Raw genomic sequence first — 27,726 nt, 5'->3', positions numbered from 1 at the left:
TGGTATCAAATAAAGACATTAATTTTAAAATGAAAAAAACTGTTGGGACAATTACTTAAAAATGCTCTTTTACTGACAAAGTCTTCCCCCTCGGCTCTGTTACAGCAGATACAATGACAACAGTTATCACATACAAACATCAGACACTTTGTCTTTGATAGCAGGGCATGTTCATCATGCTTCAGTGTCCATTTCACATGGCACAGATGGCAAAAGTATGTGGTGAGTTTTCCTTGTAAAGCCAAAAAGAGCGTCTTACTCATGACTTCCAACTGAACCCCGTCAGATGCGACATGCATTCAAGGCAACAGAGTCACATTATACTTTCAAGATTTGAGGAACCAGTGGTATAACCAGACTCTACATGAGCTATACTGAGGCCAGTCACTGCAAATTAAACTAAAATTCACCTTTACTTTCACTCTTGTAACCTCAGAGTAAGCTCGGTAACGACTGTGGCTACAGCTCTTGCTCAAATCTAAACGTCCGCTTGCATTCTGACCTCTGACAGCTAATGACAGTATATCTGAGCTACCTACAATGTTGAGATTATTCACGAGTGGCTCTACTACACAAATATCACAGCTCATTTCTATGCTGATATTCTGGGGCCAAAACAAAGGAAATCTGTCCTCAGAGTCCTTTGGCTCCTCAAAGGAGTTCATTGTACAAGAGATCACGTTAGCATCATGTTAGAACGTCTCTGTTAACGGGCAAACACTACAGCCTGACTTCAACTTCATCCTTTAGTGTTAATTCATGATAGAAACATAGATTTTACCAGCTTTATGTTACATACTGAATATAAACACCCTTGCATTTTGTTTTCTTTGTGTTCTCTTTTACTTAATCTATGGATTTTTACAAGGAGGCCGTAATCACATTTCTCTAAACTGTAAATACATGACTGTGATTTGTAAAGTCACACTTCCACATGATATTCTTGCCATACAACTTTGTTTTGTGTGGTTAAACTGTTAAATGTGAAGCTGATTTATTACTAGGGTTTAGCTTCTTCCTGTTAAATGAGAAACCAGGTGGTCAGACATATGTAAGAAATTTATAAAGACTACAGAGTCTACCATTCCTACCATTCATTCAGCAATCAGAACTGTAAACAGTATTCAATATTCAAGTATTTATTTTAATAAAAACAGTCCTGAAGTAAAGCGTTCTCCTTGAAACACATTCCCTTCGTAGGTCCTCGTAGCATTAGCGATCCTTGCTAGTAGCCCCATTGCTAGCTAAATGTCAAAGTTGGAATCTGTGTGTTGATTGTGCTAGATAATAACATGAAACCTTTTAACCACATTATTGTTATAATTCTTTGATTGTCTCTAAGTGTAAACCAAGCATCTTTGCTCATGTGGTCTGATTAGGTGACAAAAGTGCTCGGCTAGCTCAGTAGAAGCAAAAATCAGACACACTTCTGGATCATTTGTGTATACAAATGATTAGGAATGAACACAATTTCTTTTAAATAATACAGTACGTGTGATTCAAGCGCTGGGTGTCTTTGGCAATCTCGCAATTCTGATAGTCCATTATCAAATACAGCCCATGATCTGCATGTCCCCAGCAGTGTCTGTTGTCTAGTGTCTAGTTTGTGTTGTTTTCTTCACCCCATTACTGCCACTACAGGTTTGTGAAGTGCGATGGAGAATGAAGAATTCACAAAATACTTAAATAATACTAATTAAGCAGTAGGGGTTTGTTTTATAGAGAAACTACAAGGTGATTAACTTTTTTTCTCCTGCAATTACGATCTTACAAAAATTTGGCATTTGTGAATCACTGCAGAATTTTAGGTAACAGTATTTATATGTGACACAGTGTTTTTAACTCACCCCACACTGCGTGGCTGTGCTGGGCATGTCCAAAATGAAAATTAGCTGAACCAGTAGTGGTTGTTCAAGGACTGAGGTGCCCTGATTTGTACATATTTAGCTGCAGTTTTTAATCAAGGAGCTAAAAAGGACACATTCTTTTTAACCTTCTTCAGCAATTTACTCATCAGTTTTTTCTTTTTTTTTTTACTTTTACTTAAAATGTGTCTGATGGGAATCTTTAACATACGATAAAAAAATTGAACAATCAGACAATGTATGAAAAACAAGTCATTCCTAAAACTGTACCAAAGGTTCCACAAATGTCAGTGTTTGAGGTTTCTGTAGCAGCACTACTGCACATTACAGGACTTCTATGCTCCTTCAGACCTTGGTGGCCTTGGTGACTAAGGGCAGCAGAGCAAATAGATTTCCCTGCTGTTGAAGGTCTCGTCTCCAATCCCTATTCAGGATGCACAAGTGTTACTAAGGAAGACACTGTATCACCGCAGGCTCCAAGGGATCTTCAACCAGACCTTCTTTCAAGCAAAAACGAAGTACCCGCAGGCTAATCTCAGTCACAACACTTCCTGTACACTTCCTGTTCAGCGGTCCTCAAGTCTGACATGTTGTGACTTTTGGTACAAGTCCTGTAAGTTCAATTGTGCAAGGCCAGTTCAGGTATCAGGCAGATCAGAATTAACTGAACTGCCTAGTTCTCAGCTGTGAGAGAGAGCGAGGCCAAGAGTCTGAGCACCCTCTAGAAAGGCCAGTGTAAATCCTCCAACTCCCCTGATTGACCCATGTTCACGTCCGTCTCCAGCAAGCTCATGATGACCGCCATGGCAGCCTCGTCGCTGCTGAAGCTGCTCAGGCCTGGCACCACCATGCTGTCCAGGTCCAGCTGGGCGGGCTCGCCTGAGTGAAACACGAGCAAAACAAAAAATGAGATCTGAGAAAAAAATAACACCTTTAACAGTGTCCGGTAAGCGGAAAAGAACAGAGTGACGTCAAGTCAAGCAGCCGGAGCCTGAGCTTCAGCAGTGATGGGCTGGAAATGTTCCTACAGTACAACTGCTGTGGGAAACAATATTTGCTGTCTGGACTGGTTTACGCTGCTGTTGTCTTTAAAAATGAAAAAAAACAACAACAACAATCTAGCACATGGCTCTGTGTCCAGCTTTTATTTATTTTATGTACTTTTATGTGCCAAAGCATCTCTAAGCAACGCTAACATAATTTAATAAGTGATGTAAGTAACATAATGCATAGCTTTAAAATAATAATAATGAATAATATGTTACTCTTTTTGAATAATGACCAAAAATCTCATCAATAATTTTAGTTTGCTCATTTTTGCTAATTAAAATGCTCATTTTAAAGTAGCATTTTACCATTAGCTTGTGGGAGCTGCTAGGTTAGCTGGTTTCAGTTAGCTTCTTTTGCTTTGGCAAAGTTACAGAAGACACTGGCTTCAGCTTCACTGCTTTAGCATCCTTTTTTATTCTAAGGAAAGACAGAGGCAAAATCATTGGGAAGTGAAGTGATGAAGCTTCAGTTCAGAAACTGTTACATTTTTTAAATGTGTCACTCACTGACTTTACCTCAGTTTTGTGCATGTGTATACAGTATATTCTGCTTTTATGAAGTTTATCCATAAACTGCTGTTGTATTGCCTAAATTTGGATTGCTTGCTTACATCTTTTCTTGGCCTGCAGCTGTGAAATCACGAGTGGGATGCACACCATAAACAGCCGAGGTATTTACTAATACAAAATATAAAGTGGTGCTCAGTTACTCTCGTCCTTCACTGCAGACTGCAGTACAGGAAAAAGAAAAGACAGAAACTGTTAACAGAGTGTATTTGTGATGGTCTTGCTGGCAGTACCTGCGCTTTCAGAAGTTGAGCTGCTCGTCCCTGCTGCCGTCCTTGAGTCAGACTGGGACTGGGACTGTGATGAACTGCCTGCTGCGTCCTCCCTGCAGGATGCCTGCAACAAGCCATTATACATTAAAACAGCGTGCAGGACCCTGCGCTTCACCTTTCTCCACTGAAGTGTGTAATTAAACTCAGGAAAACAAGCTGCTTTCCTCTTTCTCACACACATCTCCTCCTACATTTGAAGAGTTTCTTGTCTACGGGGATGATGATACACCTTGTGAGGATGCTGTGGTGGAAGTACAGTTCAGAGCTTTGCATTATATAAAGTAATGGCATACTGACAAATCTTGATACTTTAGATAATTATAAAAGTGTTATTGTGAATTCAATCACAATATCGGACCTCCCCATGTCACCATCCAGCCATCTATTCATCCATTTTACAAACTGCTTATTGAATTTAGGCCCACTTTAGGCCACTAAGTGGCCAAGCATGCAGGTTTATTTACTCTGAGAGAAATGCTGAAGTTGCCAGAGGAAGCACAGCGAGTACGTCCAAACTCCATACTCAAAGGCCTTAGCCAACCACGAGGTTCAAACCAGGAACCTTCCTGCTGTAAGGTGGCCCCCATTAAAATGGCATGTTTATCCAAATTTCCATAAAATGATCAACCAGAATGAGAAATACTCCTAATGTTTCACCGGAAAACGAATCGCACCATTCCTCCAAATCCAAACAGTAAAGATTCAGGATTTCAAAAAAAAAGTGCCAGAAGTTCAAAAAAGGGCAAAAACTATAAACTAAAGGATGAAATATTATGAATAAATTAACCCCCAGCAGCACACCAAGCAAACTGATTCCAGTTGGTGCTTCATGGTTACTGTTAGTAACAGTGGGGAAGTTGCCTGTCCTATTATTTAGGTCACTCACACTCCTGCTGGTTTGTGGGGACACCAGTGGACATTTCTCCTGGGCTGGGCCAAACGGACTCGAAGCTCCGCTTGATGGAGATGAGTTCACCCTGTCAAAAAAATTATAAAACATTGGGTCTTGATGCATGCTCAATTATCCAGGTAAGTAAAACACTGGATTTATCACAAACGGGGTTTCAGTGTTATTCTGGATGTTTTTGTACCAAATGTTCAGATTTATTGGAGCATCTATCAGAAAATATGACGCCTTTCTACGAAGAAAAGCAACATGATTTTAAATTCATCGAGCCTTGACAAACAGAGAGTTGACAGACTGTACCTGTAGGAGTCGATGAGCTCATTTGCGATTTGGGTCCCAATGCTGCCAGCGTAGATCATTGTGCCGGTGCCACTGGAGAAGCCGGGAATTACTGGTATTTGCTTTATGTCGTCTTTTAAGGCAGGAGGACAAAAAAAAGCTCAGACAAAAAAGACACATGACAGCACGGTGAATACACGGCTCTGTGTGCATCTCTTACCCTGGAGTGCCTTTGAGCTGCCTGCCTCCTCCTCATCTTTTGTGTGACCGGGCCCCCTGTTGGTACAATGGAGTATTTTAACTGCTTCATCCAGAACAGAGTTGTATTAAAAGCTTTACTACGGCAGCACGGTGCATATGAAAGAGCAACAATAAAGTTGAAACGACAGCAATTGGTACTTACGAAATAACCCTATTTAAAGACACGATAAACTCAACTTCTTTGGTCCATGGATTTGTGAAACTAAACCACTGACTTTGGAGGGAAACGTAGGAGCCGTATTTTGTTTTAAACTTGTAGCACTGTGTCTCAATCTTCTCTTTGCTTCGAAGCACTGCCAAGAGATTTGACACATGTCATCACAAAGCAAAGTGAAAGAAGTCACTACAAGCGCTTTCCTTTTCTTTTCCTTCTGACCTGAAGACAAACTGAGCTACAGTTATTTTAGCATAGATTCAGTTTGGCATCAGTTGTGGCTTTGCTAATTACCTTGCCTGTGCTTTCCTGCAAGGTGCTGCAGGTCATCTTGGTGAAAGTACTCATAGCAGGATGTGCCGAGAACTTCCTGCGGCAAATAACCAATGACGGTTGTGGCTCTGAGGGAAAAAAAGAGAGGAAAAAGATGGAGTTTAGTGATTCTGGTCTTGCTTCTTTCACTGCCTCTCAGGATTGTGCCAATTAAAAATAGTAGAGGGAAATGGAACCAAAGCAAATACAGAATAGATAACACTTCACAAAAAGGGACACGAAAATTTGCTTAGTCACCTGCAAACAAACAAAGAACGAATCAGGAGCAATCTGATCGCTAACAAAGTTGTTCGTTAGGACTAGAGCTTATAGATTGCTCTATTTAATTATTAGCTACTGTATTTTGCAGTCTAGTGGTATCAGCAATATCCGATAAATTAACATTTTAAAAAGGAGAAATAGGAAAAAAAACAACCTTCAGCTATGATATGAATGTTGGCATTACACAGTTTGTCCACCAGAGGGCACTGTGCCACTTCCCTGTTGCCAAGATGTGTTTCAAATACTACAAATCCAGCGATCAACTGATCGGATCAGAGCTGGACAGAGTGTGGATGAATGTTAGGGGAATGTTATGTTTCGTACATCTGGGCGGAAAAAAAAAAGCAACCTATTAAATTCCTCAATCACCTATAACCAATATAGGCACTGGTCTTAAAAATCCTTTATTGGACAGGCTGTAGTTAATACTTTCCTAATAGCTCCAGATCCAAACCCTGCACAAAACCCCTCCACTAACTATTTATTCATTAGCATGTTCCTCTTTCTGTGCTGCCAAAAAGAGTCATGATTCATAGTTACTGTGGAGGATCTACTGTAACAGCACACAACTTAAACATTACTCAAAAATTACCAACTACTTTTGTATTCCAGGGTAACAATGCAGTTACGCGATGATTGTCTTTACAATTATTGCCTTGTTGAGACTGTAATCATCATATTTAGATACTCATATTCAGTTCACCTGTGCCTAAAATTTAGAGCAAGTAAAAGTAAATTAGAAGATAATAGAAAGAAAAGATACGGTTAGACGGAGGTCAACAAAGCATCAGAATAGAAAAATTAAGCAATATGCCTCGAAAATGGACAACAAAACAAATGAAAAACAGAGTAGAGAAACGAGCGTCTGTGTTAGCGTCACAACTGGAAGAAATGGGCTGAATGACATGTGATTACATCCAGAAAAGCTTAAAAAAATAACTGCAGAAAACTGGGTTACAGTGACGACAGAGACGGGGTGATAGTGGATGAGTGGATGAAGTGGATGTTCAGTGATGAATCACAAATCCACATTAGTGAAGGAGATGATGCTGGAACCTCTGTGTGGTGCTGTTTGTTGGCGATACAGTCCATTTTATCTTACCACAGAGCAAAGACTGTTAAATCCTTTTTTCAGGAAAAACTTAGGGGGCCAATAACCGTCCTGCAAAGCTGATCTGTCACCCACTATCTGAGAAAAGACTAACTGTGATTCTGGTCATGACTTTTCCTTTGCTTCATGTCTAAAAAATGCTATTAATAATGTCATTTAATGTATGTTTCATGAAACCAAAATATTCAGCCATTAAACACAAATGGGTTTATGTCATATTTGTGGATGGTTTATTTGCTACATTGCAAATAAATCTGACTGAAATTGATTGGAATTTTGGATAATATGTAATAAATAAATGGTTACATTTTGATCAGGAAGGCTAATGAAGAAACAGGGAGATTAGCTTCCAGACAGTTATGAACTAATTCATACTTGACACGCCACTGAAATAGCATATGTTCATTTCATTCAAAAACAGTCGCTTTAAGCTCCTTTAAGTACGATTAGGATCCTACGATAATACAGAGAAAACCTCAACAGTCACACAACCCCATATGAGCAAAAACTTGGTGACAGCAGGAAGGAAAAACTCCCTTTTAAGAGGAAGAAACCTCCAGCAGAATCAGGCTCAGGGAGGGGCAGCCATCTGGTTGGGGGTGAGAGGAGGTAGGAAGACAGATCAAAGACACACTGTGGAAGAGAGCCAAGCCAGAGTAATTAATAATAGTAATTAGTAATAACTAATGATTAGATGGTGTATAAACATATACAGTAAAAAGAAGAAGCAGTCAGTGCCTCACAGGCACAGCAGTCTAGGCCTATTGTAACATAACTAAGCAAGGGTCACCTGATCCAGTCTGAACTATAGTTTTAAGTCTAATCTTGAAAGGAGAGACAGTGTCTGTCTTCTGAATCCAAACTAGGAGCTGGTGTCACAGAAGAGAGGCCTGACAGCTGAAAGCTAGGGTACTTTTAAATACTCTAGTAAGTATTCAAGTAAGCCAGCAGTCAGTCAAGGCTCTGCCAGGGTGATATGGTACTTTGAAGTAGATGTTGGCTTGTTTTATAGTAAGTATTCATTAAGGCATTCCTGATTCGTTCTTCGGCAACTAAGAAAGTTTTCACCTCCCTTATCATAAAGTGTTAGCATAGTATAAATAAGCCTCTCATGTAACATTCATCAGTCACACACATGGGTAATTCATTTAATAAAGTGATTCACTATACTTGTGTTGTGAAATTACTTCCCAAAAAATGAGAAGAGATTTTCACGTGATGCCCTCAAGATGCTCAGGTCTTTCTGAGAAACAACGGCAGACACAGAAATGATTATCTCCACTGACAGTCCGACCGACAAATCTCACACTGCTGCGCTCAGAGGCCTCCACACCACGCAACGCCTCTGCCATTCTTTTCTCAGCAGAACTGCGTGCGCACAACAAATCCATGACTCACGGCGGAAAGATACATGGTGCACATGAATGTAGTTAGAAAGGGGAAACTCACTGTTGATCTACAAAAGTGAACTTGCCGTCAATCGCACAGCGAGTGACGAACTCAGTGGGCTTGACGTTGATGTCTTTGGAAGGCTGATGGGACGCGTGAGAGTAGAGGCGGCACATGGTCACCAGGCACGTCAGGGTCGAGCTTTCCTTGTCGGCGTCGGCCTCCAGCGAGTCCAGCTGGCTGCTCGGCCAGCTCCGCATGTACCCGGTGCAGTGCAGTGTGCAGAATCTGTAAGTGTCTGCAGGTAGAAAACAAGTCGTGTGTATGATATAATATCCTTTCTAGTATTGTTAGATTGTGTTTTGGGTGAACTGTGTATATTTAGTGGCACAGAACATAAAATCAGACCTGGTTTCAACAGTCCAGCTTATTTTTCAGGCAACATGAGGAAGCAGCTACTCCTTCAAACGTCACTCCATGTTAGATAAAAACAACATGCTTTAATTCACAGCTGCCGTTACAGCTTACCTGAAGACAAAAATCTACAGGTATTGTTTAAGTTTCAACACGTGGGTTCATATTTGTTTAAGCTTTTTACAGAAAACCAGAAACTGGGTTGGCCAGTTCCTCTGGTTTCAGACAGTAAGCCTGTCAAAGAGAGGTTTGACTTCTGAATTTCTCATGTGGATTCTTTTAAACAAGAAAAAGCAAACATGAGAACAGTGCTTAACAGTGTAACTCACAGTCATGTGAACAAGAAATCCTCCCGTCTCCTTTTCATATCAAAGGTTTTATGTATCAGGATATGATTTTAAAAAATCACCAGATCTCAACCCAACTTAAATGCTGTGGCTGTGCATAAACAAATGCCTGCAAACTTCAGTAAACTAAAGTAATGTTAGAAACAAGAGTGCGCCAGAATTCCTCCACAACAATGTGAGACGTGGATGAAGTCACACAGAAAACCATTGGCTGCTAAAAGTGCTTCTACAAGCTGCTGAATCACAGAGTGTGTTTCCTTTTCCACACACTGCTTCGGCAACCAATAAAGAGCGAATGGGCTTTTTTGCATTATGTGCTGATATATAAAACCACAAAAGTTAAAGAGGGTGTGCTTTCCTCTTCACATGACTGCCTGTGTTTCAGTAATATTGGTACATAAACCAAATCCATGTCACTCAGGAATAAGATACAGCACATCAGAGTTGTATACACTTAAAATAAAGCAGGAGTGAAAGTGAGCCCTGCCTCTCACCTTATGACAGCTGTGATGTGCTTCAGGATCTTCATGATAGTAAATCAGATTGTCAGTTAAGAAAATAGATTGATGGATAAATAATGCTACTAAATAACATTAAAATATTCCTAATTATTTTAGAATGTAAGTGGGAAAATCATACTGAAGCCTACAATGTACTGTAGACTGTAACGCAGCGGTCCCCAACCTTTTTTGCACCACAGACCGATTTATGTCCAAAAATATTTTCACAGACCGGCCTTTAAGGTGTCGCAGATATATACAGATATATACAACAAAACAAAAGAGGCCGGAGGACCGCTGCTGTAACGGACTGTAAGGCAGTTGCTTGGTTTTTCCACTGAGTGGTACCAAAGCTTCATTTTCTGCTGCACAGTTAGCAGAGTTTGACCAGCTACTAATTTGGTGATTACACAATGGCTAGCAGTGACCTACTTACTGTGCAAAACAACATGTTTTAAATTGTGGCATCTAAGACTAGAAAAAAAAAGTCTTTATGCAGTCATGTTTGTTTCTTTATTTAAGTCACTGTTGATGTGAAAACATACAAGTATCTAGAGAATTAGTAGCTTAATAAGCAGCTCCATAGAACAAGAGAAAATGTGAAGAGAAAAGCCACTCTCATCCACTCTCCACCAAATTTTAATAAGATAATTTCTTTAGTTCCCCAACATGCAAACTAGACAGGGCAAAAACACTAAGTTCACTCCATGTGCTTGATTTCCTATATATATGGAACCATGAAGAGGCCGCTAGAAAAGCTGCAACCACCAAGTACCTGCAGAGGGTCAGGCAAGTCCTGAGGAGTCAGCTGAATGGTAAGAACAAGATCCGGGCCATCAACACGTACGCCCTGCCCGTGATCAGGTACCCTGCTGGGGTAATAGGCTGGCCAAAGGAGGAGATAGAAGCCACTGACATAAAGACAAGAAAGCTCCTTACCATGCATGGAGGGTTTCACCCCAAGTCCAGCACCCTGAGGCTGTACGCTAAGCGGAAGGAAGGGGGCCGGGGACTGGTGAGTGTCAGCACCACAGTCCAGGATGAGACAACGAACATCCAAGAATACATTGGGAAGATGGCCCCAACTGACCGAGTGCTCAGTGAATACCTCAGGCAGCAGAAACCCAAGAAAGAGGAGGGAGACGAGGAACCATCATGGAAGGACAGAGCCCTGCACGGTATGTACCACCGGCAGATAGAGGAGGTGGCTGATATCCAGAAATCCTACCAGTGGCTGGACAAAGCTGGACTGAAAGACAGCACAGAGGCACTAATCATGGCAGCACAAGAACAAGCTCTGAGCACAAGATCCATAGAGGCTGGGGTCTATCACACCAGGCAAGACCCCAGGTGCAGGCTGTGTAAAGATGCCCCAGAGACAATCCAGCACATAACAGCAGGGTGCAAGATGCTAGCAGGCAAGGCATACATGGAACGCCATAACCAAGTGGCCGGCATAGTGTACAGGAACATCTGTGCCGAGTATAACCTAGAAGTCCCGAGGTCAAAATGGGAGATGCCCCCAAGGGTGGTGGAGAATGACCGAGCTAAGATCCTGTGGGACTTCCAGATACAGACGGACAAAATGGTGGTGGCTAACCAACCGGACATAGTGGTGGTAGACAAACAGAAGAAGACGGCCGTAGTGATCGATGTAGCGGTTCCGAATGACAGCAATATCAGGAAGAAGGAACACGAGAAGCTGGAGAAATACCAAGGGCTCAGAGAAGAGCTCGAGAGGATGTGGAGGGTGAAGGTAACGGTGGTCCCCGTGGTAATCGGAGCACTAGGTGCGGTGACTCCCAAGATAGGCGAGTGGCTCCAGCAGATCCCAGGAACAACATCGGAGATCTCTGTCCAGAAGAGCGCAGTCCTGGGAACAGCTAAGATACTGCGCAGGACCCTCAAGCTCCCAGGCCTCTGGTAGAGGACCCGAGCTTGAAGGATAAACCGCCCGCAGGGGCGTGCTGGGTGTTTTTTTTTTTTATATATATGTATATATATATATATATATATATATATATATATATATATATATATATATATATATATATATATATATATATATATGTATATATATATATATATATATATATGTATATATATATATATATATATATATATATACATATATACATATATATATATATATGTATATATATATATAAACATATCATATATTTTAATTCATTTTATTTTAATATATAATGTTTTTGGTAGGCATCTTCAGACCTCTTCCTCATCTCTTTAGCTCTGCAGGACCAGGACTGAACCTGAGCGTTTATACAAAGTGGAACAGTTTCAGTCTATTCAATAAATAACTCACTCGGGCTGTTTCTCGCAGCTGAATCACCTTAAGCGCTCTCATCAGAGCAGCGCAAGATAAACAAGACACTCCAAAGTAGCTCTGTCTGAAGCTATGAATAGAGCCAGTGTGTGTGTGTGTGTGTCTTCACTGAATCTAAATTCGATAAGCAACAATATTAGACTGGTGCAGTTGCTTGAGCCTTCATGTTTCACCAGCATATTCACAGCACGTCGATTATTAATTGATACTTCATATCTACACGTCGTGCCACCTCCAGACTGAACCCACCTTTCTTTTTTGAAGCTGTAGGCAGCGAGTGTTTGTCCTCGTGTTTCTCTGTCAGTCGACTGTGCTTCATGCGGCAGAAGAAGGATCGCCGAGCTCCGGTGGTTAAGTGGGTCGCTCTGACAGGAGCATCCACCTGGACCTGAACCCCAGCTGCACACAGAAGGACCACATTCGTGACTGGGACACGTAGTGCTTATTCTGTTTTTCTAAACATCATCTCATACAGACTACTGTGCAAAACACTCAAGCCACCACTCATTCCTTTACATTTTCCTAAGAAAATAAATAGCAATTAACTGAAATGTGGAAACTTGCATGAAAATAAAGCATATAAGGCAAAAACAAAGGTTGTTCAGTTCCAACAAGCCTGAAAGTCAATATTTGACATGGCCACCTTTATTCTTCAACACAGCATGAACTCTCTTTTGAAGTCAACCGTCTTTAGTCTTCATGAGCACTTCTCCAGGCTTCTTGATGTTCAAAGCTCTCCTTTAGATGTTGGCTTCCTTTTGTTCCTTTTTCTCTTAGGTTGATCCCATACTGCTTCCATAAAGTCCAGGTTCAGGGGAAGGCAATCCATGACTGATAGCATTTTTGGGCTGTGACCCAGGGTTTTGAGTTTATTTTGTATTTTAGTTTTTCTTATGTTAGATTGCATTAATGTTAAGTTCTTGTGTTCTTATTATTAGTTAGGATTTAGTTGAGTTTTAGTCTAGGTTATTTTTCTCCTATGTCTCCTTGTTTGTGAGTCTTTTTCTGTTTGTCATGTGTTGTCATCTCGTCTGTGTAGGTTCCCCTTGTGTGTCTCTCTCTCGCTCCCTCTCTCTGTATTTTGTGTCAAGCTTGCGTATCCCAGTTCATGTCTCTCTACGTTTCCTGTTTTATTTTGAAAGTCGTATTTCCATGTTCAGTGTGTTTAGTTTTCCTTCCCCTGTGGCATCATGCTTATTTGTGTCAGCTGTGTGTATTTAAGTCCTCTGTCTCCCTCTGTTCATTGCTGGTGTGTCTGTTTTCCCTCCTCTGATTCCAGGTACCTCATGATTCTGTTCAGCTTACGTCATGTTTACTAGTTACTAATAAACATGACGTAAGCTGAGTTACTCCCATACTCCTGCTCAGAATCATGTTCATGTCTCGTTTGTCATAGTTTCCACAGCCTAGCTTTTCCCAGTTTAGGTTTTAATTTAAATTTTGGCCCTGCTCATTTTTGCCTTGTTTTGTAATCATGTTTTTTGGCCAAATAAACATTTTTTGTTAAGATTCAGTACCGTCTCCTTCCATGTCTGCACTTGGGACCACGTCACAAACACACCGGCTGCCCCGCTGTTTCAGTTTTATTGTATGTTTTTCTGTTCAGGTATGCTTTTACTGCACTGACGCCTTTACCATGCTAAACAAAATATAGCAAATTTTAGAAACTGAACCAATCAGATTTTCCTAATCAGACAAAAATCTGGCCTATTCTGTTTTTTTTTTTTATGATTCTTGTCTATATTCATAATTTGATCAGTTATGTCAAGATCTTGTGATCACTTTCTTTATGACATGACAATTAGATACTGTTCAACTGCTGTAGATAGTTTTTTTTGGGCTGGCACTCCTTTATATTGCTTCATATTGTCCACTTGTTTAGTTTTTCTCAGTTTTCTTTTAAGGCACACTGCACACCATGACAGGATATGTGAAATTATGTCAGAGACGCCTAATAATAGCTCTTGGTTGGTGCAAACATACTATTTGATGACTGTTAAATTGTGTTATCATTGCTATTTTTCATAAATTAAAAAAAAAACAACTGAATTTGTGGTTTTTCCTACCCTGTTACTGGCATCAGGGTGCTAGTAACAAAGTGGCTAAAAATACAATTTCCAACTTGACTGATAAGTTGTCTGCATACACACTGTCACTCTGTGTACACCTCACCTAAGCACACTGAGTTCCTTGTTTTGCTTCAACTCAATTTTATTTATATAGTGCAGAATCATAAGAAAAGTCACCTCACTGTGTTTTATATTGTAAGATTAAGACCCTACAAAACTCTAGGTGAGACTCAAACAATGAAGCAACCCCCTATGAACAATCACTTGGTGACAGTGGGAGGAAAAACTCCCTTTTAACTGGAAGAAACCTCCGGCAGAAGCAGGTTTAGGGAACAGCAGCCATGTGCTGCAATCAGTTATAATTGAAGGGAAAACAAAAAAAAGAAACAGAGGAGAAAAGAGACCCAGTGCAAAGGGAGAAAGAAGACAAAAATATAATAACATGCTGCAGTATTGTATAAACAGTGGACACTGAAAAGAGGCGAGTGATGAAGAAGTGCACAGTGCCTATGGGAGCATTTCCAAGGGATGGTTCAGGGTCACCTGACCCAGCTCAAACTATCAGCTTTAGCAAAAAAGAGAGGAACTGTTACTCAAGACCATGTTGAAAAGAAATCACAAGAAAGACTGTCTCCTTGGAAGAAATAAGGAAATGAGGTGTGGCTCAAGACATTTGCACAATACTGGAGCTCCGGTGGACTTACTTGCTGCATCAAGAAGACGCTGACGAGGGTACATCTCTGACGAAGACAGCTGTTCCTTCACTTTGTTGATGTCTTTGTGGTGGATGAAATCAAACAAGCTCTGCCCAGTCAGTTCCAACTGTGAATACAAATGTTGTACATCTATTTACTCAGCTTTTTAATGTTTAGTAAATTCAATTTCATTTAATTTTTTACAAAGCACTAAGTCACAACTACAGCGCCTCAAGGCACTTTAGTTGCACTAAGGTAAAGGCCCTACGATAATACAGAAAAAAAAACAAAAATCAGACAAGTTCCTTTGAGCAAGCACTTGGCAACAGTGGGAAAGAAAAACTCCCTTTTAACAGGAAGAAACCTCCAGTTGAACCAGGATCAGGGTGGGGCAGCCATCTGCTGTGACCACTTAGAGGTGATTGGAAAAGAAGAGCGAAATATAAAGTTTTAGTCTTAAATGCACTTTTTTCCACTGCTCTGTATGGTCTAAGTAAGGGCTGATATCATTGGTACACAGCCTTGGCTGTGAGCACAGAATCCCCACCCAACTGCTATTCTAATGTTTTTGTTTGGAAGTGACAGCCAACCATTATACACTGTATATTAGCAGCTAAATCATGCTGTGCCTTTTTTTCACTTTCAGTGATGTTATCTCCTTGTACATAATCCACTGCCATGCAGACATGGACTCGTTTCTTAGAAGCTTTTCTTTGCTATCCCTCCTAATCACCATTCCTCTCTGCTTGCACACAGTGAGTCTTAAAGTTGAAACTGTAGAGCAAAGCATGCACTACAGAGATACTTTCAAAAATGTATCAAAGCTTAGAGATTAATAGCTGTGCAGAAACATCAGGGCATTGCCTTGATTATTAACTTTTACTTGCAGTGCTGAGTCTTCAGCAGAGCATCAATAAAATGCTTCATACTGAACAACAATTTATGTGAACACTGAGTTGTAAAGATTTAGTTCAGCCACAAAGGACTGTGGATAGTGTGGAACATTTACAAATGAATTTATTCTAAAAATAATAATAATAATAATAATAATAATAATAATAATAATAATAATAAAAATATAAAACTTCTACTCTGAGCGTCCAAAAGGTTAAAAAAAAAGTTTTCATATTGTTTCCTTGATTTAACAAAAGCCAAGAGGTTGGTTACTAACACTTACTGCAAACAGGAAGCAACATTAGCCTTTATCTGGTGATGAATGCAGATCCACTTCAATCCACTTTTGTTCTGTTTTTGGGCTCCACCATCCCCTGAGGGAAATGTCTGGCTCTTCATCTTCTAAATGTTACTATACCTGTCATTTGATGCTGGGCAACTGCACAACTAAAAACTACATCTTTTTAAATTTAAGGTCATTTAATGACCTGTTTTTAAAAAGCAATTCCTGACAGTACATGTGAATATAAATGGTCACCATGAAGGTGTTGTCATATACAACTAACTGCATTGGCAATAGCCAACACTGACTGTACTGACAACTAAAGAGTGAAATATTAATATTCTATCAATAATATAATATTGATAGATTAATATTGATATTAGTGTAAAATTGTTACGGCTCCAGACTCTCTTCACTTGCCTCACATATTCAGTGTAGATTATATACCAGAGGCCGTTCCTGATTCAAGGAATTTATGTTTCCAAATCATCGATCCTTAATGTTAGGAAAATAACTACTGTGGAGCCACAACAATCACGTAGTGAAAATCTAATATCATAATAGCCTTGGTTATAACGCAGGTAACTTTGGAGATAACATCAGTCCATGAAAACAATGAAACATTGCATTCTATATAAACCTTTTGCCAGCCTCTTTTTTCAGTGATATATATATATATATATATATATATATATATATATATATATATATATATATATATATATATATATATATATATATATATACATATATATATATATATATATATATATATATATAAAATTAGGTCCTATATGTATAATATAGGACCTAGCTATTTTACAAATTTTGTGAGGTACTTTGTTCAGTTTTACCGATCTGTACTTTTACATCTTCATTTTGCTAACATTCAGAAAAAGAGAGAGCTGCAACCAGTAAATGAATATTGCAAGTCGTGTGGTGGGAGGGTAACACACCCGGCTAAAGTTGAGGATCTTGGAGACGGATTCGGAGATGAACAGGATTTTCGCCCGGTCACAACTTACGACTAAAAGGAAACCATCGGCAGCCTGGTAGATACACAGAAATACGTGTTAATAAAAGCATAAAAGCGTGAATGAAACAGACGTACGAGGACATACCCTCAGCAGAAGGTGTCTGAGGTCATCGTGAGGCAGGATGGAAGGCTTGCAGGTGGTTTCTGAAAAGGCGCTGCCCATCCCAGCTGAAAGCAGGGGAGCTTTTAGAGTGACAAAAATCAACATCACTGACCACTTAAATCACCACGTGGGTTAAGAAGTACCTTTGAGGGCTTTCAAGTGCTGCACAGCCTTCCGCAGCACAGTGAGTTTGTCGAGCTTTCGAGCCATGGGCTGACAGGCAGGGATCATGGCAGCCAGCTCATCAATCAGATTGTTCATTTTGTCTCTCCGCCGCTTCTCAATTTGACGGTGAGGCTCCCTGTAGGCACATTCAGCCATCAGACAGTCTGTATCTTAGAACTTGAAAGGGGAATGCATAGCTACATTACTACCTGCTGTGTCTTTTCTGGGGGGAAAAATAATTACCTGGAAATTGTAATGGAGCTATTTTAAGACTGTCTAAGTCATTAGGGTTTTAAATAGCTGACATCTTAAACTAAATGAGACCAAGGAAAGCTACATGAGACTTTTTTTAAAGCCACAGACGGCGCAGTCGTTTGATATAAAAATAGAATCACCTGAAGCATTTCATTTTGACTTGCTGATCCTCCCCTTCAGATCTGCAAATGAAAGCATCAAAAATCAAATTCTTTTTTCAGCACGGTCTAACTCAATGCAGATACAGCGGACAACTCAACGTACCTGCTGAGGTCATCGTCCATTTGGATGTCAAGGCTTTGCCTGTGAGATCGGTTGGACAAACGGTGCGTCATTTAGTTTGTGTACATTGTACCATATAATTTTAGCTACAGGCATAAACAAGAGTGAAATGTCTCAGAGTTTGTTTTTTTCTTCTTAGACAACATAACACTGCTCTTACTGTACATGCGCATCTGACCTCTCCTCCACATCTCCCTTTCGTTTCCTTGGCAGCTCGACAGCTGGCAGCAAGGAGCCTGCTTGGCTTGGCCCTTCATCCTCTGGAGCAGGATCTGATACATGAAAACAATCACCACAGTGATGTGAGAAGCTACAAATGAACACAGTACAACAACCTTGATCTTTCTAATAACGCTTGCTCTGTTTACACTATGAATGAATGAATGGAGGCTGGGGTTTCTGATTTTAATGAGTTGACTTTATATCAAATGAAAATACCATTAAAGATCTTAAAAAACACATTGAGATTATTCTGACAGTCAAAAATCATCACCCAGGTATCTGGTATATCAGTGGTATGTGACTAAAAGGAGGAGACTTTATTTAGTAGGCTAAAGACTTTTTTCATCTACATGTATGAGTGAATAAATAATGCTTAATTTGAGTTTTGAAGGTTAACAAACTCAACTGTTTTACTGTGTTTTGCTGTTTACAAATTATATTTTTGAACATACACAAATTGTTTGTCTTTTTGAAAACGAGCACCATCAGAATGACTCATATAATTTTTTCTGCATTAACAGGCGGAAAGTATTTTTGAAGGCTGAAATCTCAGCCAGGAATGCTCACTTTAAAGGCTGACCCAAAAACAATTTTATAGCTGGACAGCTCATTTATTTTTCCCATTTTGCCCTGTTTTCTTGCCAATTTTCATACACACATTCTGTTTCTAGGCAAACTTTTGATGCACTGGCTAAAAGTTGCCGTTACATGGCGCCAAACCCCCATGCTATGCACTCCTGCAGTTTGTGAATTTCAGAGGCACGTGAGAGTAAATAGGGTTTGGCCCATTGTATTCACTAATGCTTATATAATACTGTAACACTGACCTACTTCTTACTCGGGGATCCCATTCTATAAAGTATGACATCTATTTGTGAGGAAAAATGTTTTGATAAAGTGACAGACACGTATCTAGGTGAAGAAAAGCAAATAGCACAATACTCAAACTGAACAAAAAACCCATTTTATGTTTGAATCTTTAAAGTACAATAATATATATTGTAAATAAAAGTTTATTTTTAACAGAAAACCCAGAGGTTGTCACAGTGACCCTTTTCTCACGTACATGTGTCCCACTAACAAGCACAGCAAGCTTTCACTATCAACAAAAACTCTTACTATGAGATCAGGGCCCGACTGAACTTTAATGATATTGACATCATTTTCTTTAATCCCTCCAGAGGAGTTTAGTGGGTCATCACTGACGCAAAAGTGAAATGTGGGAGTGACACTTGCAGGCTCTCACTTCCACCCACCATGGCTTTTCACTGCTAGTTGCTGCACCACACACTTTTTTTCCCCGTTTCTTTGTTAGTCAAGAAATGTGTTCTCCTGCCACCTGCACCAGCACTGCCAAGTCATATTTAAAGCAATGCCCCTTGCTTTTATCGGTGCAAAGTGCACGTCTAGATGGTCAACACTGAGTCACGCCCAAGCTGAGAGCACCAGTCGTGACTAGAGTACTGATGAGAGGCCAAGCCAGCCTGCAGGGTAGCAGATGACATACCATATTACAGAAACGCAGGAACACAGGCCACCACCTGTGGTGGAAATGCACAGGAGTGTAACTCAGTATGAAACAGAGTAAGCATGTTATGACCTACATGTACTTCTCCACCTTTAAGTGTACCACTTGAATCACTTCAAGGTATTTGGAGGTGGGGATGTTTTGGGGTCTTTTGTGAGCTCACAGTTTCTTTTTGTGGGTGTGATTTATGTTTGAGTTCTTTGTTATTATTTTTGTATGCTCTGGCTCTACACCACCCACACCAAAGGATCACTTTTTCTCAAAGTCTTCATTTGGGTCTTACCTGCGGTTGAGGGAAAAAGTTTGTATATGGCCTGATTTAGTTTGTTGATACCCTAAAAAAACTATAATACACCAATTAAAGTAGCACAGTTACTCTAATTTAATACATTATAAACCAACACGTAGCCATTTTCTTGATAAGCTAAAAACGATGACTCTCCCACATAAGACAAATAAACAAAAAATAAATGTAGCCCTAATTGTGTGGACAGCAGGGGCTTGCAGATAACTAGCTACTGGAAGGCTTTTAAGTTGTGATGACACCATTACCTAAACATACTGACACCAAACACTAACTGGGATTTTGCACTTAAGCTCAGAATATGCGGCTTTCAACAACACAATTATAGATATGATACAAATTATCTTACCAACTAGTAATGACAGGTTTTCCATACCATGCTGGCACAAAAACATAGAGGTGCTTTCAGAAAATGTCCACAAGTGTGACGTACAGGGGCTGTCACACCAGAGGTCAAAAACATCACACAAGAGGACGTGATATCTTTAAAACAAATAAATCAAACACGTTTGAACACTTTTTATTCCTTTTTGGCCACTTTCAAATTCAGCAGTTCCTGAAATTAAAATATTTGCTGCTATGTGTGTGTGTGTGTGTGTGTGTGTGTGTGTGTGTGTGTGTGTGTGTGTGGGGGGGGGGGGGGGGGGGGTAAATTACTAATGTTATGTCATTAGAATAAGGATCTAAGCGTGACGAGTTTGGAACTTTAATCTTTTTAGAGTGTAGAAAATATGAATGGGAGAGGCAGGACAAAAAGGTACACACAGAAAATGAACAGAGATCCACACAGAAGGGAGGCAATCCTAACAGGACAGCCAAAGGAAAACAAAATTTACTTAAAAATATCACTTCTCGCATATCTTGATCAATTTAGTTTCATACCAAGTGACTGAATGACTGCCTGTTATTAAGAACAAAGAAAGGAACTGTTGTTGCTTTGGTTACCTTAAAATATTTGACACTATTTGAACTTGTAAATAGTTGATGACATTTCATTCACAATAGACTGATTCCATTCAAATTTGAACTTGACATTTCACAAATTTAATGAGAATTACCACAAAGACACAGCTACTAAAAGGGAAACAAAATAACTACAAAGAAATGTAAAATAAGTAGAAAGAAACACAAGTTAAGTAGAGATAGACACTAAACAACTACACAATGACACAGGACTTCAAAATGATTAATTTAATTACAAAGAGTTAATTACAAAGAGATATACAATGAGAAGGAACAAGCAGAAATAACTATAAAGAGTAACCAAATGACTGCTAAGAGACACAACACTATGACAAGAAACAAAAGACACAGAATAACTCCAGTTAAACGTTAACTACAAAGAGTACTAAAATACACAAAACTAATAAAAAGAGGTAGAAAAACACAACAAAAATACATGCAGTGAGACTTAAAATGACCAGAAAGACACAAAAAACATGGAAAATGATGACAAGTGGGGAAAAAAGCACCACCTTCTATCTCAGCTGAATACTGAAGGTTAACTTCAGTATTTTCAACCAGCAGCAGGACATGAATGTATCAGTCGTGGTCTTTTGAACCTGTAAAGAAGGGTGTGTTCTGTGGCTCAATGCCTCGTAATTTTTCCATTGCTATAAACTATCTGGTTTACACAACAAAGAGCAAGGTGATTGGTTTAAATTGGTTATTAGGCACTCATTTATTACACTGCACAGATAAATACGACCTTTTGTGTATCTTTACACAATTTTACTCATTTGAGAAATTAAACCCATTTGATTTAATAGTGCCCCAGTTGTTTTTTAGTTAACCCTGTTAAAACCATGTTTAGATGTTATACAGTTCAGTACACAATAACCACCCATTACATTCATTTAGATGACAAAAGCTGAAAATGTAGAAGCTTTATTGAATCAGAATTGATAGCAGAGGTGTTTTACTGGACTGCATTTCATTTCATAATGTGCATAATAAAGTAAATGTCACATTATTCCAAGGCTCAGTGTCTCTGCGTACTTCTGGTAACATAACATAATAGCAGGGTTGTAGTTTTGGATGGATGCAGAAAGGTCAAGCCCTAAATCCTACAGTTACAGTGCAATATGTTCTGGGTTATTTCTGGTCAACTGACCTACAATTTCCTACAACCGCTAAAACCAGTACATGCTATTGCTAAGGATGTTTTGCAATAAGAGAATATTCTTTTACAAGTGGCACAGGGGCTATTCTGTTACAAAGCATGCGTTTTTTAACCTATACTGAGGTCAAGGTACAGTTTACCAAAAAAATGTTCACAACAAAATAATATCTGAGTCTATGATTCTTTAATTGAGGTATTTATAGAGCAAATCACACAGTATTAAAGTATTTTGAACATGTATTTTAAGAACTGCATTTACCCCATTTAAACATACTTACTTAATTAACTGCCTAACAGTAACAATCAGTTTGAAGATGAAATCTTGTATTTAAAAGTTTGGTAACAGTTGTGTGTAGTTAAACATTTTAGGGGCTAGATTGTGTGGGATTAGGGTAGAGAGTTAATGTGATGGTTTCAACATTTACAGTAAATGATTACAGTGCTAACAGCTGTACTTTAAAATACTGACAGGACCATTTGAAATATATGGATTTACAGAGGAAAATTGGGTTATGTATGGCTTAAGAGGGCTTTATATTTTCATGCATGTTGTCATTGTGATAGCCTTTTAGCACAGAGCTAATAGTTTTACTACCATGAAATAAGTTTATCCACACTATTTACATGGTGATGTTACATTTGCAACCCAAATGGCTGTACTTAAGATTAGCTTTTGTAAAACAACAAAGGGCCAAATGCATATTCATGAGCACGAAAGACAAAAGGAGGGCAAGGCAGCTTTGAAGGAAAATGCTTTAGAAAATACCCAACTGGAAATTCTGGGTGCTAAAGTTTCATTGTTGAAAAGTGAAAATTTTAGTTTTCACATATACATAATGCACCTTACTCACAGTGGCTAGTTTGAGAGAAAATAACAAGTGAACACAGGTGTTACTAATCCATTTAACCAGGGCTTTGACCCAAACAGAATATCACTAATGTCATTAGTAACACCTGTGTTACCTACTGTTCCTGTCAAAATATCATACTGGGGAAAAGCGATACATTCACAGACCTGCCATTTAATCTAAACAAGAGGCTACTTTTTGTTCGTTTTCAGGAGTTGTACTTTTAATGTGGTATTTGACAATAGCTTTCATATTCTCGTCATAATTTTAGATTGTATTTTGAATTAAATAACGTAAGGGGTTTACATCAAGTGTCTTTGCACATTTTGTATAAACTGTATGATTTCTTTTCAATACCTAGATTTGAACTAATCTTCCATGAATGTAGCTAGCACTGAAACATATTTTTCAGACGTATTTACGCCCTGTAATGATTTACTCCTGTGCATTGTACTGTGTTTACCAGAATGTTAGCACTTCGACCACCGTGGTTCAACTTTTTTTAAAAAGTTCCGGTGATGGTTTAACCCCTTTGTGTTTTAATATCCCGCCGTTAGTCTGCATTATTTGAACTGAAGGGTTTGGTAGCTGACATTCCTCTGTGCTTCTTGGTACGGCTCGGAAACGGCAGGGAGCGACTGCTTCCCTCTGCTGCACACCGAAGGCAGAGCTGCTCTACTGCTCTACTGACCCAGTTTCTGAAAGAAGCTGAACGAGAAAGAATGTTGGGGGGGCAAATCTCGAGGAACCACGTGACAATATAAGCTCCTCGAGGCCAGTTTGGTGAAAGTTAGGCAAATATTAATATCAGCACCAGGCTTAGAGAAGACGCCGGGTTTTCGCAAAGGAACCGCTTGTTAGCAAAGTGTAAAAGTATTTCTGGGCTTTTGGGATGAAGTCGTCGTCATGGTTACAGTGACGTGTTTTTATCGTGAGTGTGAAGTTCGCCGACAAAACTCCCCCCTCCGCTCGCGTCCCCCTCCCTGGAAACGAGCACCACATAGTACGGGAATGAATGGAGAGGGTGTCACGCGCGTTGCCAGCCGACGCGTTCGGTTTTAGGAGGCAGGTGCCAGCTGCTCGAGACACCGGTGCGACGCACTGTAGCGGCTGGTCCAGCAAGGCTACTGCGACTGCTGCCACTCGGTTAAGTGTTATCGTTACTGCCGCTGTGAGGTCGTCTGCTCTCAATGTCCTCAATGTCTCTGTAAAGTTCTTTTTTAAGTAACCTTCACTCAATATAACCTAACTTGCCGTTAAAGAAAAAACACGTCAAGGGACGAAAGAAGTTCAGAACTAATTCGTGGAAGAAGGCATACCACTAGTGCTTAATTTATTTTTTCAGCTAATTGAAGGAGAAAAGTAGTTGCCCCAAAGAATATATTAAAAAGAAGCAAAGCTAAGCTACCCACAATAACCACAACGTCGTCAAGCCGGAGCCCCTACCTGCTGGCCTCTCCGCCGTCCCGTCAGAGCCCCCAGCCGACATGCCTACGGACTGCAGCCGGTGTGCCCGGTGAAGGCTTCGCAACGCCGCGGCGCATGAGGAGCCACCAGCTGTAGTAGTAGCAGAAGGAGAGGAGGGAGGTTAGGAGAGCCGGGGTGTCGTATAATTGACTTCATTTTTCCCTCTCACCCGACTCCTCCTCCCCCCTATCTGTTTTTTTTACAAGGGGGGGGGGGGGGAGTAGAAACGTGAGGGATGGGTGAGAGTGGAACACCCAGGTCCTTTAGGAAACAAGGGAAGAGTTCACACTTGTCTCGTCCTTAATCGCCTGCTCGCTTCATTCACAGCCGTGTTCACTCGACGGTGTTATAAGCTGCTGAGTCCATTCATATCAGCGCGACTAGAAGTCATGAATCAGCGTCACGTTAGTCGGAATGGAGAAAAAAATCTGTCAAAAATAACCTATTCGCTGCGTGACGATAACATTCGTAGGAAATCGGTTATTTGAATGTACTGCTGTTTTGAAAACGCACTTAAAAATGTCAGCTTTTACTGTAAAGGGGTTTATCTTCGTTTTAAACCGTTGTTTTGGCATTTGGATGCTGGGAATAATAGTGGCACAGACTTGAATTTCCATTGGCACACCTTGGATATGTTAAAAGTCTGTCAGGAAGTGGATGGTCTGCCAGGAAACGTGGGATGACGCCGTGACGGCGCTAATAAACGAGCTCTCATTCATACAGCCGGCCTTGGCTTGACAGGACCGGTGAGGGATTGGTTTACCCGATGCAGCGCACGTTTTGGTGACCTGAAAAAGTACCAAGTGCGCGTCACCGATCTGACTTTGCTACTCTCTCGCGTTCCTCCAAACAGAGCTGCCACGCGACAGATGTCTCACTCTGAACTTATTTCCTGGAACCAACACGATCGCGTTCATGGGCTAACATTGAAGGAGTATATGGGATTAAACCAAGGTGGTCCTGCTAGACTGAGATTTTGAAAACTACAAAGTCGTTTCCTCTTTCATCAGAAGAAACCGAAAACCGTTATGTCCAAGCATGAACGTGTACACACAATAAACACATGTACATACATCAGCAACAACTTCAAAAAAACAAACATACCCATTATATCACGGATGTTAAAATCATGGCCCCCTGGGCCTTAAGTCTGACACCCATGTAATATTTGATTCCCTTCTGCCCTGCTGCTGGACACGGGGGTTGGGGTATCTGTGGACCAGGCTTATCCCAGCACATCTTATGGATGCTTGATGGGATTGTTTGGGGAGATGTTTTGGGGTGATGTGGAAGCAAACACATCACTCCACCGCTGTCGGGTAGTGTCCTTTCAATGGAGTAGGGGTCTCTGTTGTTCACGTCACCCACCTGTGATCTTAATGCTAGAATATGTGCAAACATTAAGCTAAGGTAGAAAGTTGGCTAAGACTGGGTGAAAATGTCTGTAATTTGGGGGTTTCCTCATATCCTTGTTTTATAAGAATACTTTAAATAAATCTATTTTTGTTTATTTAAACAAAGACAGAGGCAAAGGTGTTAAATATAAAAGTCTAATTATTCTAACACCAAAATTCCCCAAAATTTGAGATAAAAAAAAGATTTCAGTAATTCTTTATCGCAGATATCGACGATCTTTGGCTCTCACCTACATAGTGTAATTCGAGACTTTTGCACGAGACTTTACGTAAGGGGGAAGGCTGCACGTGCGAGCGAGAAACGTGTTGACCTATATATTATATAACTGGACAGTCACGTGGCGCTTGGCTCGTTAACCCATTTAAAGCCCGTCGGCAGGGAAAGTAGTCCCGTGCACTTTAGACACCCGGAAACATCGCAAGTGGACAGGAAACACCTTAAGACGCCGAGACACACGACATTATACGCGCTTAGGCAGGGATAGTGACGGTTATATGACGTTAAAGTGGAAAGCTATCAAAAATGCACAGCTTCGAAAATGACTTTTTATGGCCCAGTTTGTAATGAGAGGTTCTGTTGGATATCGCTGCAAGCAGGCAGGTGTGCTTTTCAGTTGTTTATTTGTATCGTATTCACTCCTGTCACACATGGAAACCTATATGAGTCCTGGCGGTCTGTTTTCGGCCCTGGATGTGTATGTTTTCGGGGCGCAGTGACTTGTACTCCAGGTTTAATTTATTAATAACAGGCTATTTTGTTGGCTCTGTTGGCTCTTGGCTTGCTATCCTGCTTGTGACCCCCTCTGTGTTATAATCATAAAGACAAAAAAACATCTTTCTCACCATGGTGCCATGTTCCACCAGTAATGTGGTGTGAATTTTACCCTCACGCAGCAGTAAAACAACCTTATCAGCCCATATGCAGATACACTGCTTCGGTAAGGGCTCTTTAACCTCTAATTCAGGATGTGTTTCCAAGGTTTTGCCATCCTACTTTGCTTAACATGCTTAATAATCAGCATAAATAATTTAAAATACAAATGTCTTAAACTTTAAACTTCAAATTCTATTTATTTAAAAAAAGAAAAAATATAAAGCAGCTACTTAACGGGTAGACAACTATGGATGCACGATAATAACTGGGTTGTGACATGGCAATATCATCCCTGCATCAGGTGCACTTACGAGAACTTACATAACCTAGTTGTTGTGAGCTCTCTGCAGTAACCTGATTTCTTCATGGACACCAGGAACCCGGTTTCTTAATCGGGGTAAGGGATTATAGAAAAACCCGGTTAACACAACTGTGTTTTTGCAGGGAGGAGGAAAAAAAGGTGAATTCTTGGCTTATCTTATTCTAGGCCTGGCTCGTGTTCAGGAGTCAATAGGGAAAGCACTGTGGTGGGATGGCAGGAGAGATCTGCATCACTGGTTGTAAAACATAAAATGTACAGTGAAGCAAATACAAATGTTATTTTTAGTCCCCATACAGTTAAGTAAGCAATAATCATTATGTTTTAAGCTGTTCGTGAATAATATACCTGCAAAATAATCTAAATAGACCAGATTTAGAAAGATTGCTTTTAAATGTGCAATCAAAAAGCTGTTCAGTACATCCCTAAAGTTAACTTTAAGGTGGCAAATATCTAAATATCCAAACACATGGCAGCAACTCTGTGCATTTAGGCATGCAGACATGGTCACAACGACCTGCTGAAGTTTAAAGCGAGTATCAGAACGAGGAAAAAGGGGATTATGAACGTGGCGTGGTTGTTGGTGCCAGATGTCTGAGTATTTCAGAAACTGCTGTTCTGCTGGGAATTTTCCCACATACCCATCTGTAAGGTTTACAGAGAATGGGCTGAAAGAGAGAAAATGTCTAGTGAGCAGCATTTCTCATTGTAAAGTGTCTTCTTGATATCAGAGGTCTGATGAGAATGGCTAGAGTGCTTCAAGCTGATAGGAAGGCAATAATAACTCAA

The 27,726-nt window shown here is 40.1% G+C and overlaps 1 protein-coding gene across 3 annotated transcripts; it reads right to left on the bottom strand.

Annotated features, from left to right (window-relative positions):
- Positions 1–51: 51 nt before the first annotated feature.
- LOC113018387 (aryl hydrocarbon receptor nuclear translocator-like protein 2) lies at positions 52–24,517 on the bottom strand. 3 transcript variants are annotated; one of them, XM_026161453.1, is made up of 17 exons: positions 24,309–24,517; positions 17,999–18,110; positions 17,821–17,868; positions 17,697–17,738; positions 17,280–17,437; positions 17,119–17,201; positions 16,954–17,046; positions 14,830–14,947; positions 12,306–12,455; positions 8,509–8,746; positions 5,649–5,755; positions 5,343–5,493; positions 5,160–5,215; positions 4,961–5,072; positions 4,640–4,730; positions 3,715–3,817; positions 52–2,744 (listed from the first exon to the last, which is right to left on the bottom strand). In XM_026161453.1, exons 1-17 carry the CDS (start codon positions 24,349–24,351, stop codon positions 2,587–2,589), a joined length of 1,863 nt encoding a protein of 620 aa, XP_026017238.1. In that variant the 5' UTR covers positions 24,352–24,517; the 3' UTR covers positions 52–2,586. The 3 variants fall into 3 exon arrangements, with proteins under 3 accessions (XP_026017238.1, XP_026017239.1, XP_026017240.1); XM_026161454.1 differs by having other exon boundaries at positions 17,821–17,859; XM_026161455.1 differs by having other exon boundaries at positions 17,821–17,859; positions 18,017–18,110.
- Between the last annotated feature and the right edge of the window lie 3,209 nt (positions 24,518–27,726).

This window comes from Astatotilapia calliptera, unplaced genomic scaffold, assembly GCF_900246225.1.
Source record: "Astatotilapia calliptera unplaced genomic scaffold, fAstCal1.2 U_scaffold_75, whole genome shotgun sequence".
NCBI classification, from domain to species: domain Eukaryota; kingdom Metazoa; phylum Chordata; class Actinopteri; order Cichliformes; family Cichlidae; genus Astatotilapia; species Astatotilapia calliptera.
Note: the sequence above shows the minus strand (reverse complement) of the source record. Positions and strands in the feature narration are given on the sequence as shown.

Coding starts and splice junctions, on each gene's coding strand:
- LOC113018387 (XM_026161453.1), bottom strand. CDS start 24,351: ATGTCGGCTGGGGGCTCTGACGGGACGGCGGAGAGGCCAGCAG. Junction 5,073..5,159: donor CAGCTCAAAGGCACTCCAGG/GTAAGAGATGCA, acceptor CTGCCTTAAAAG/ACGACATAAAGCAAATACCA. Junction 4,731..4,960: donor GAGCTCATCGACTCCTACAG/GTACAGTCTGTC, acceptor TTTTTTTGACAG/GGTGAACTCATCTCCATCAA.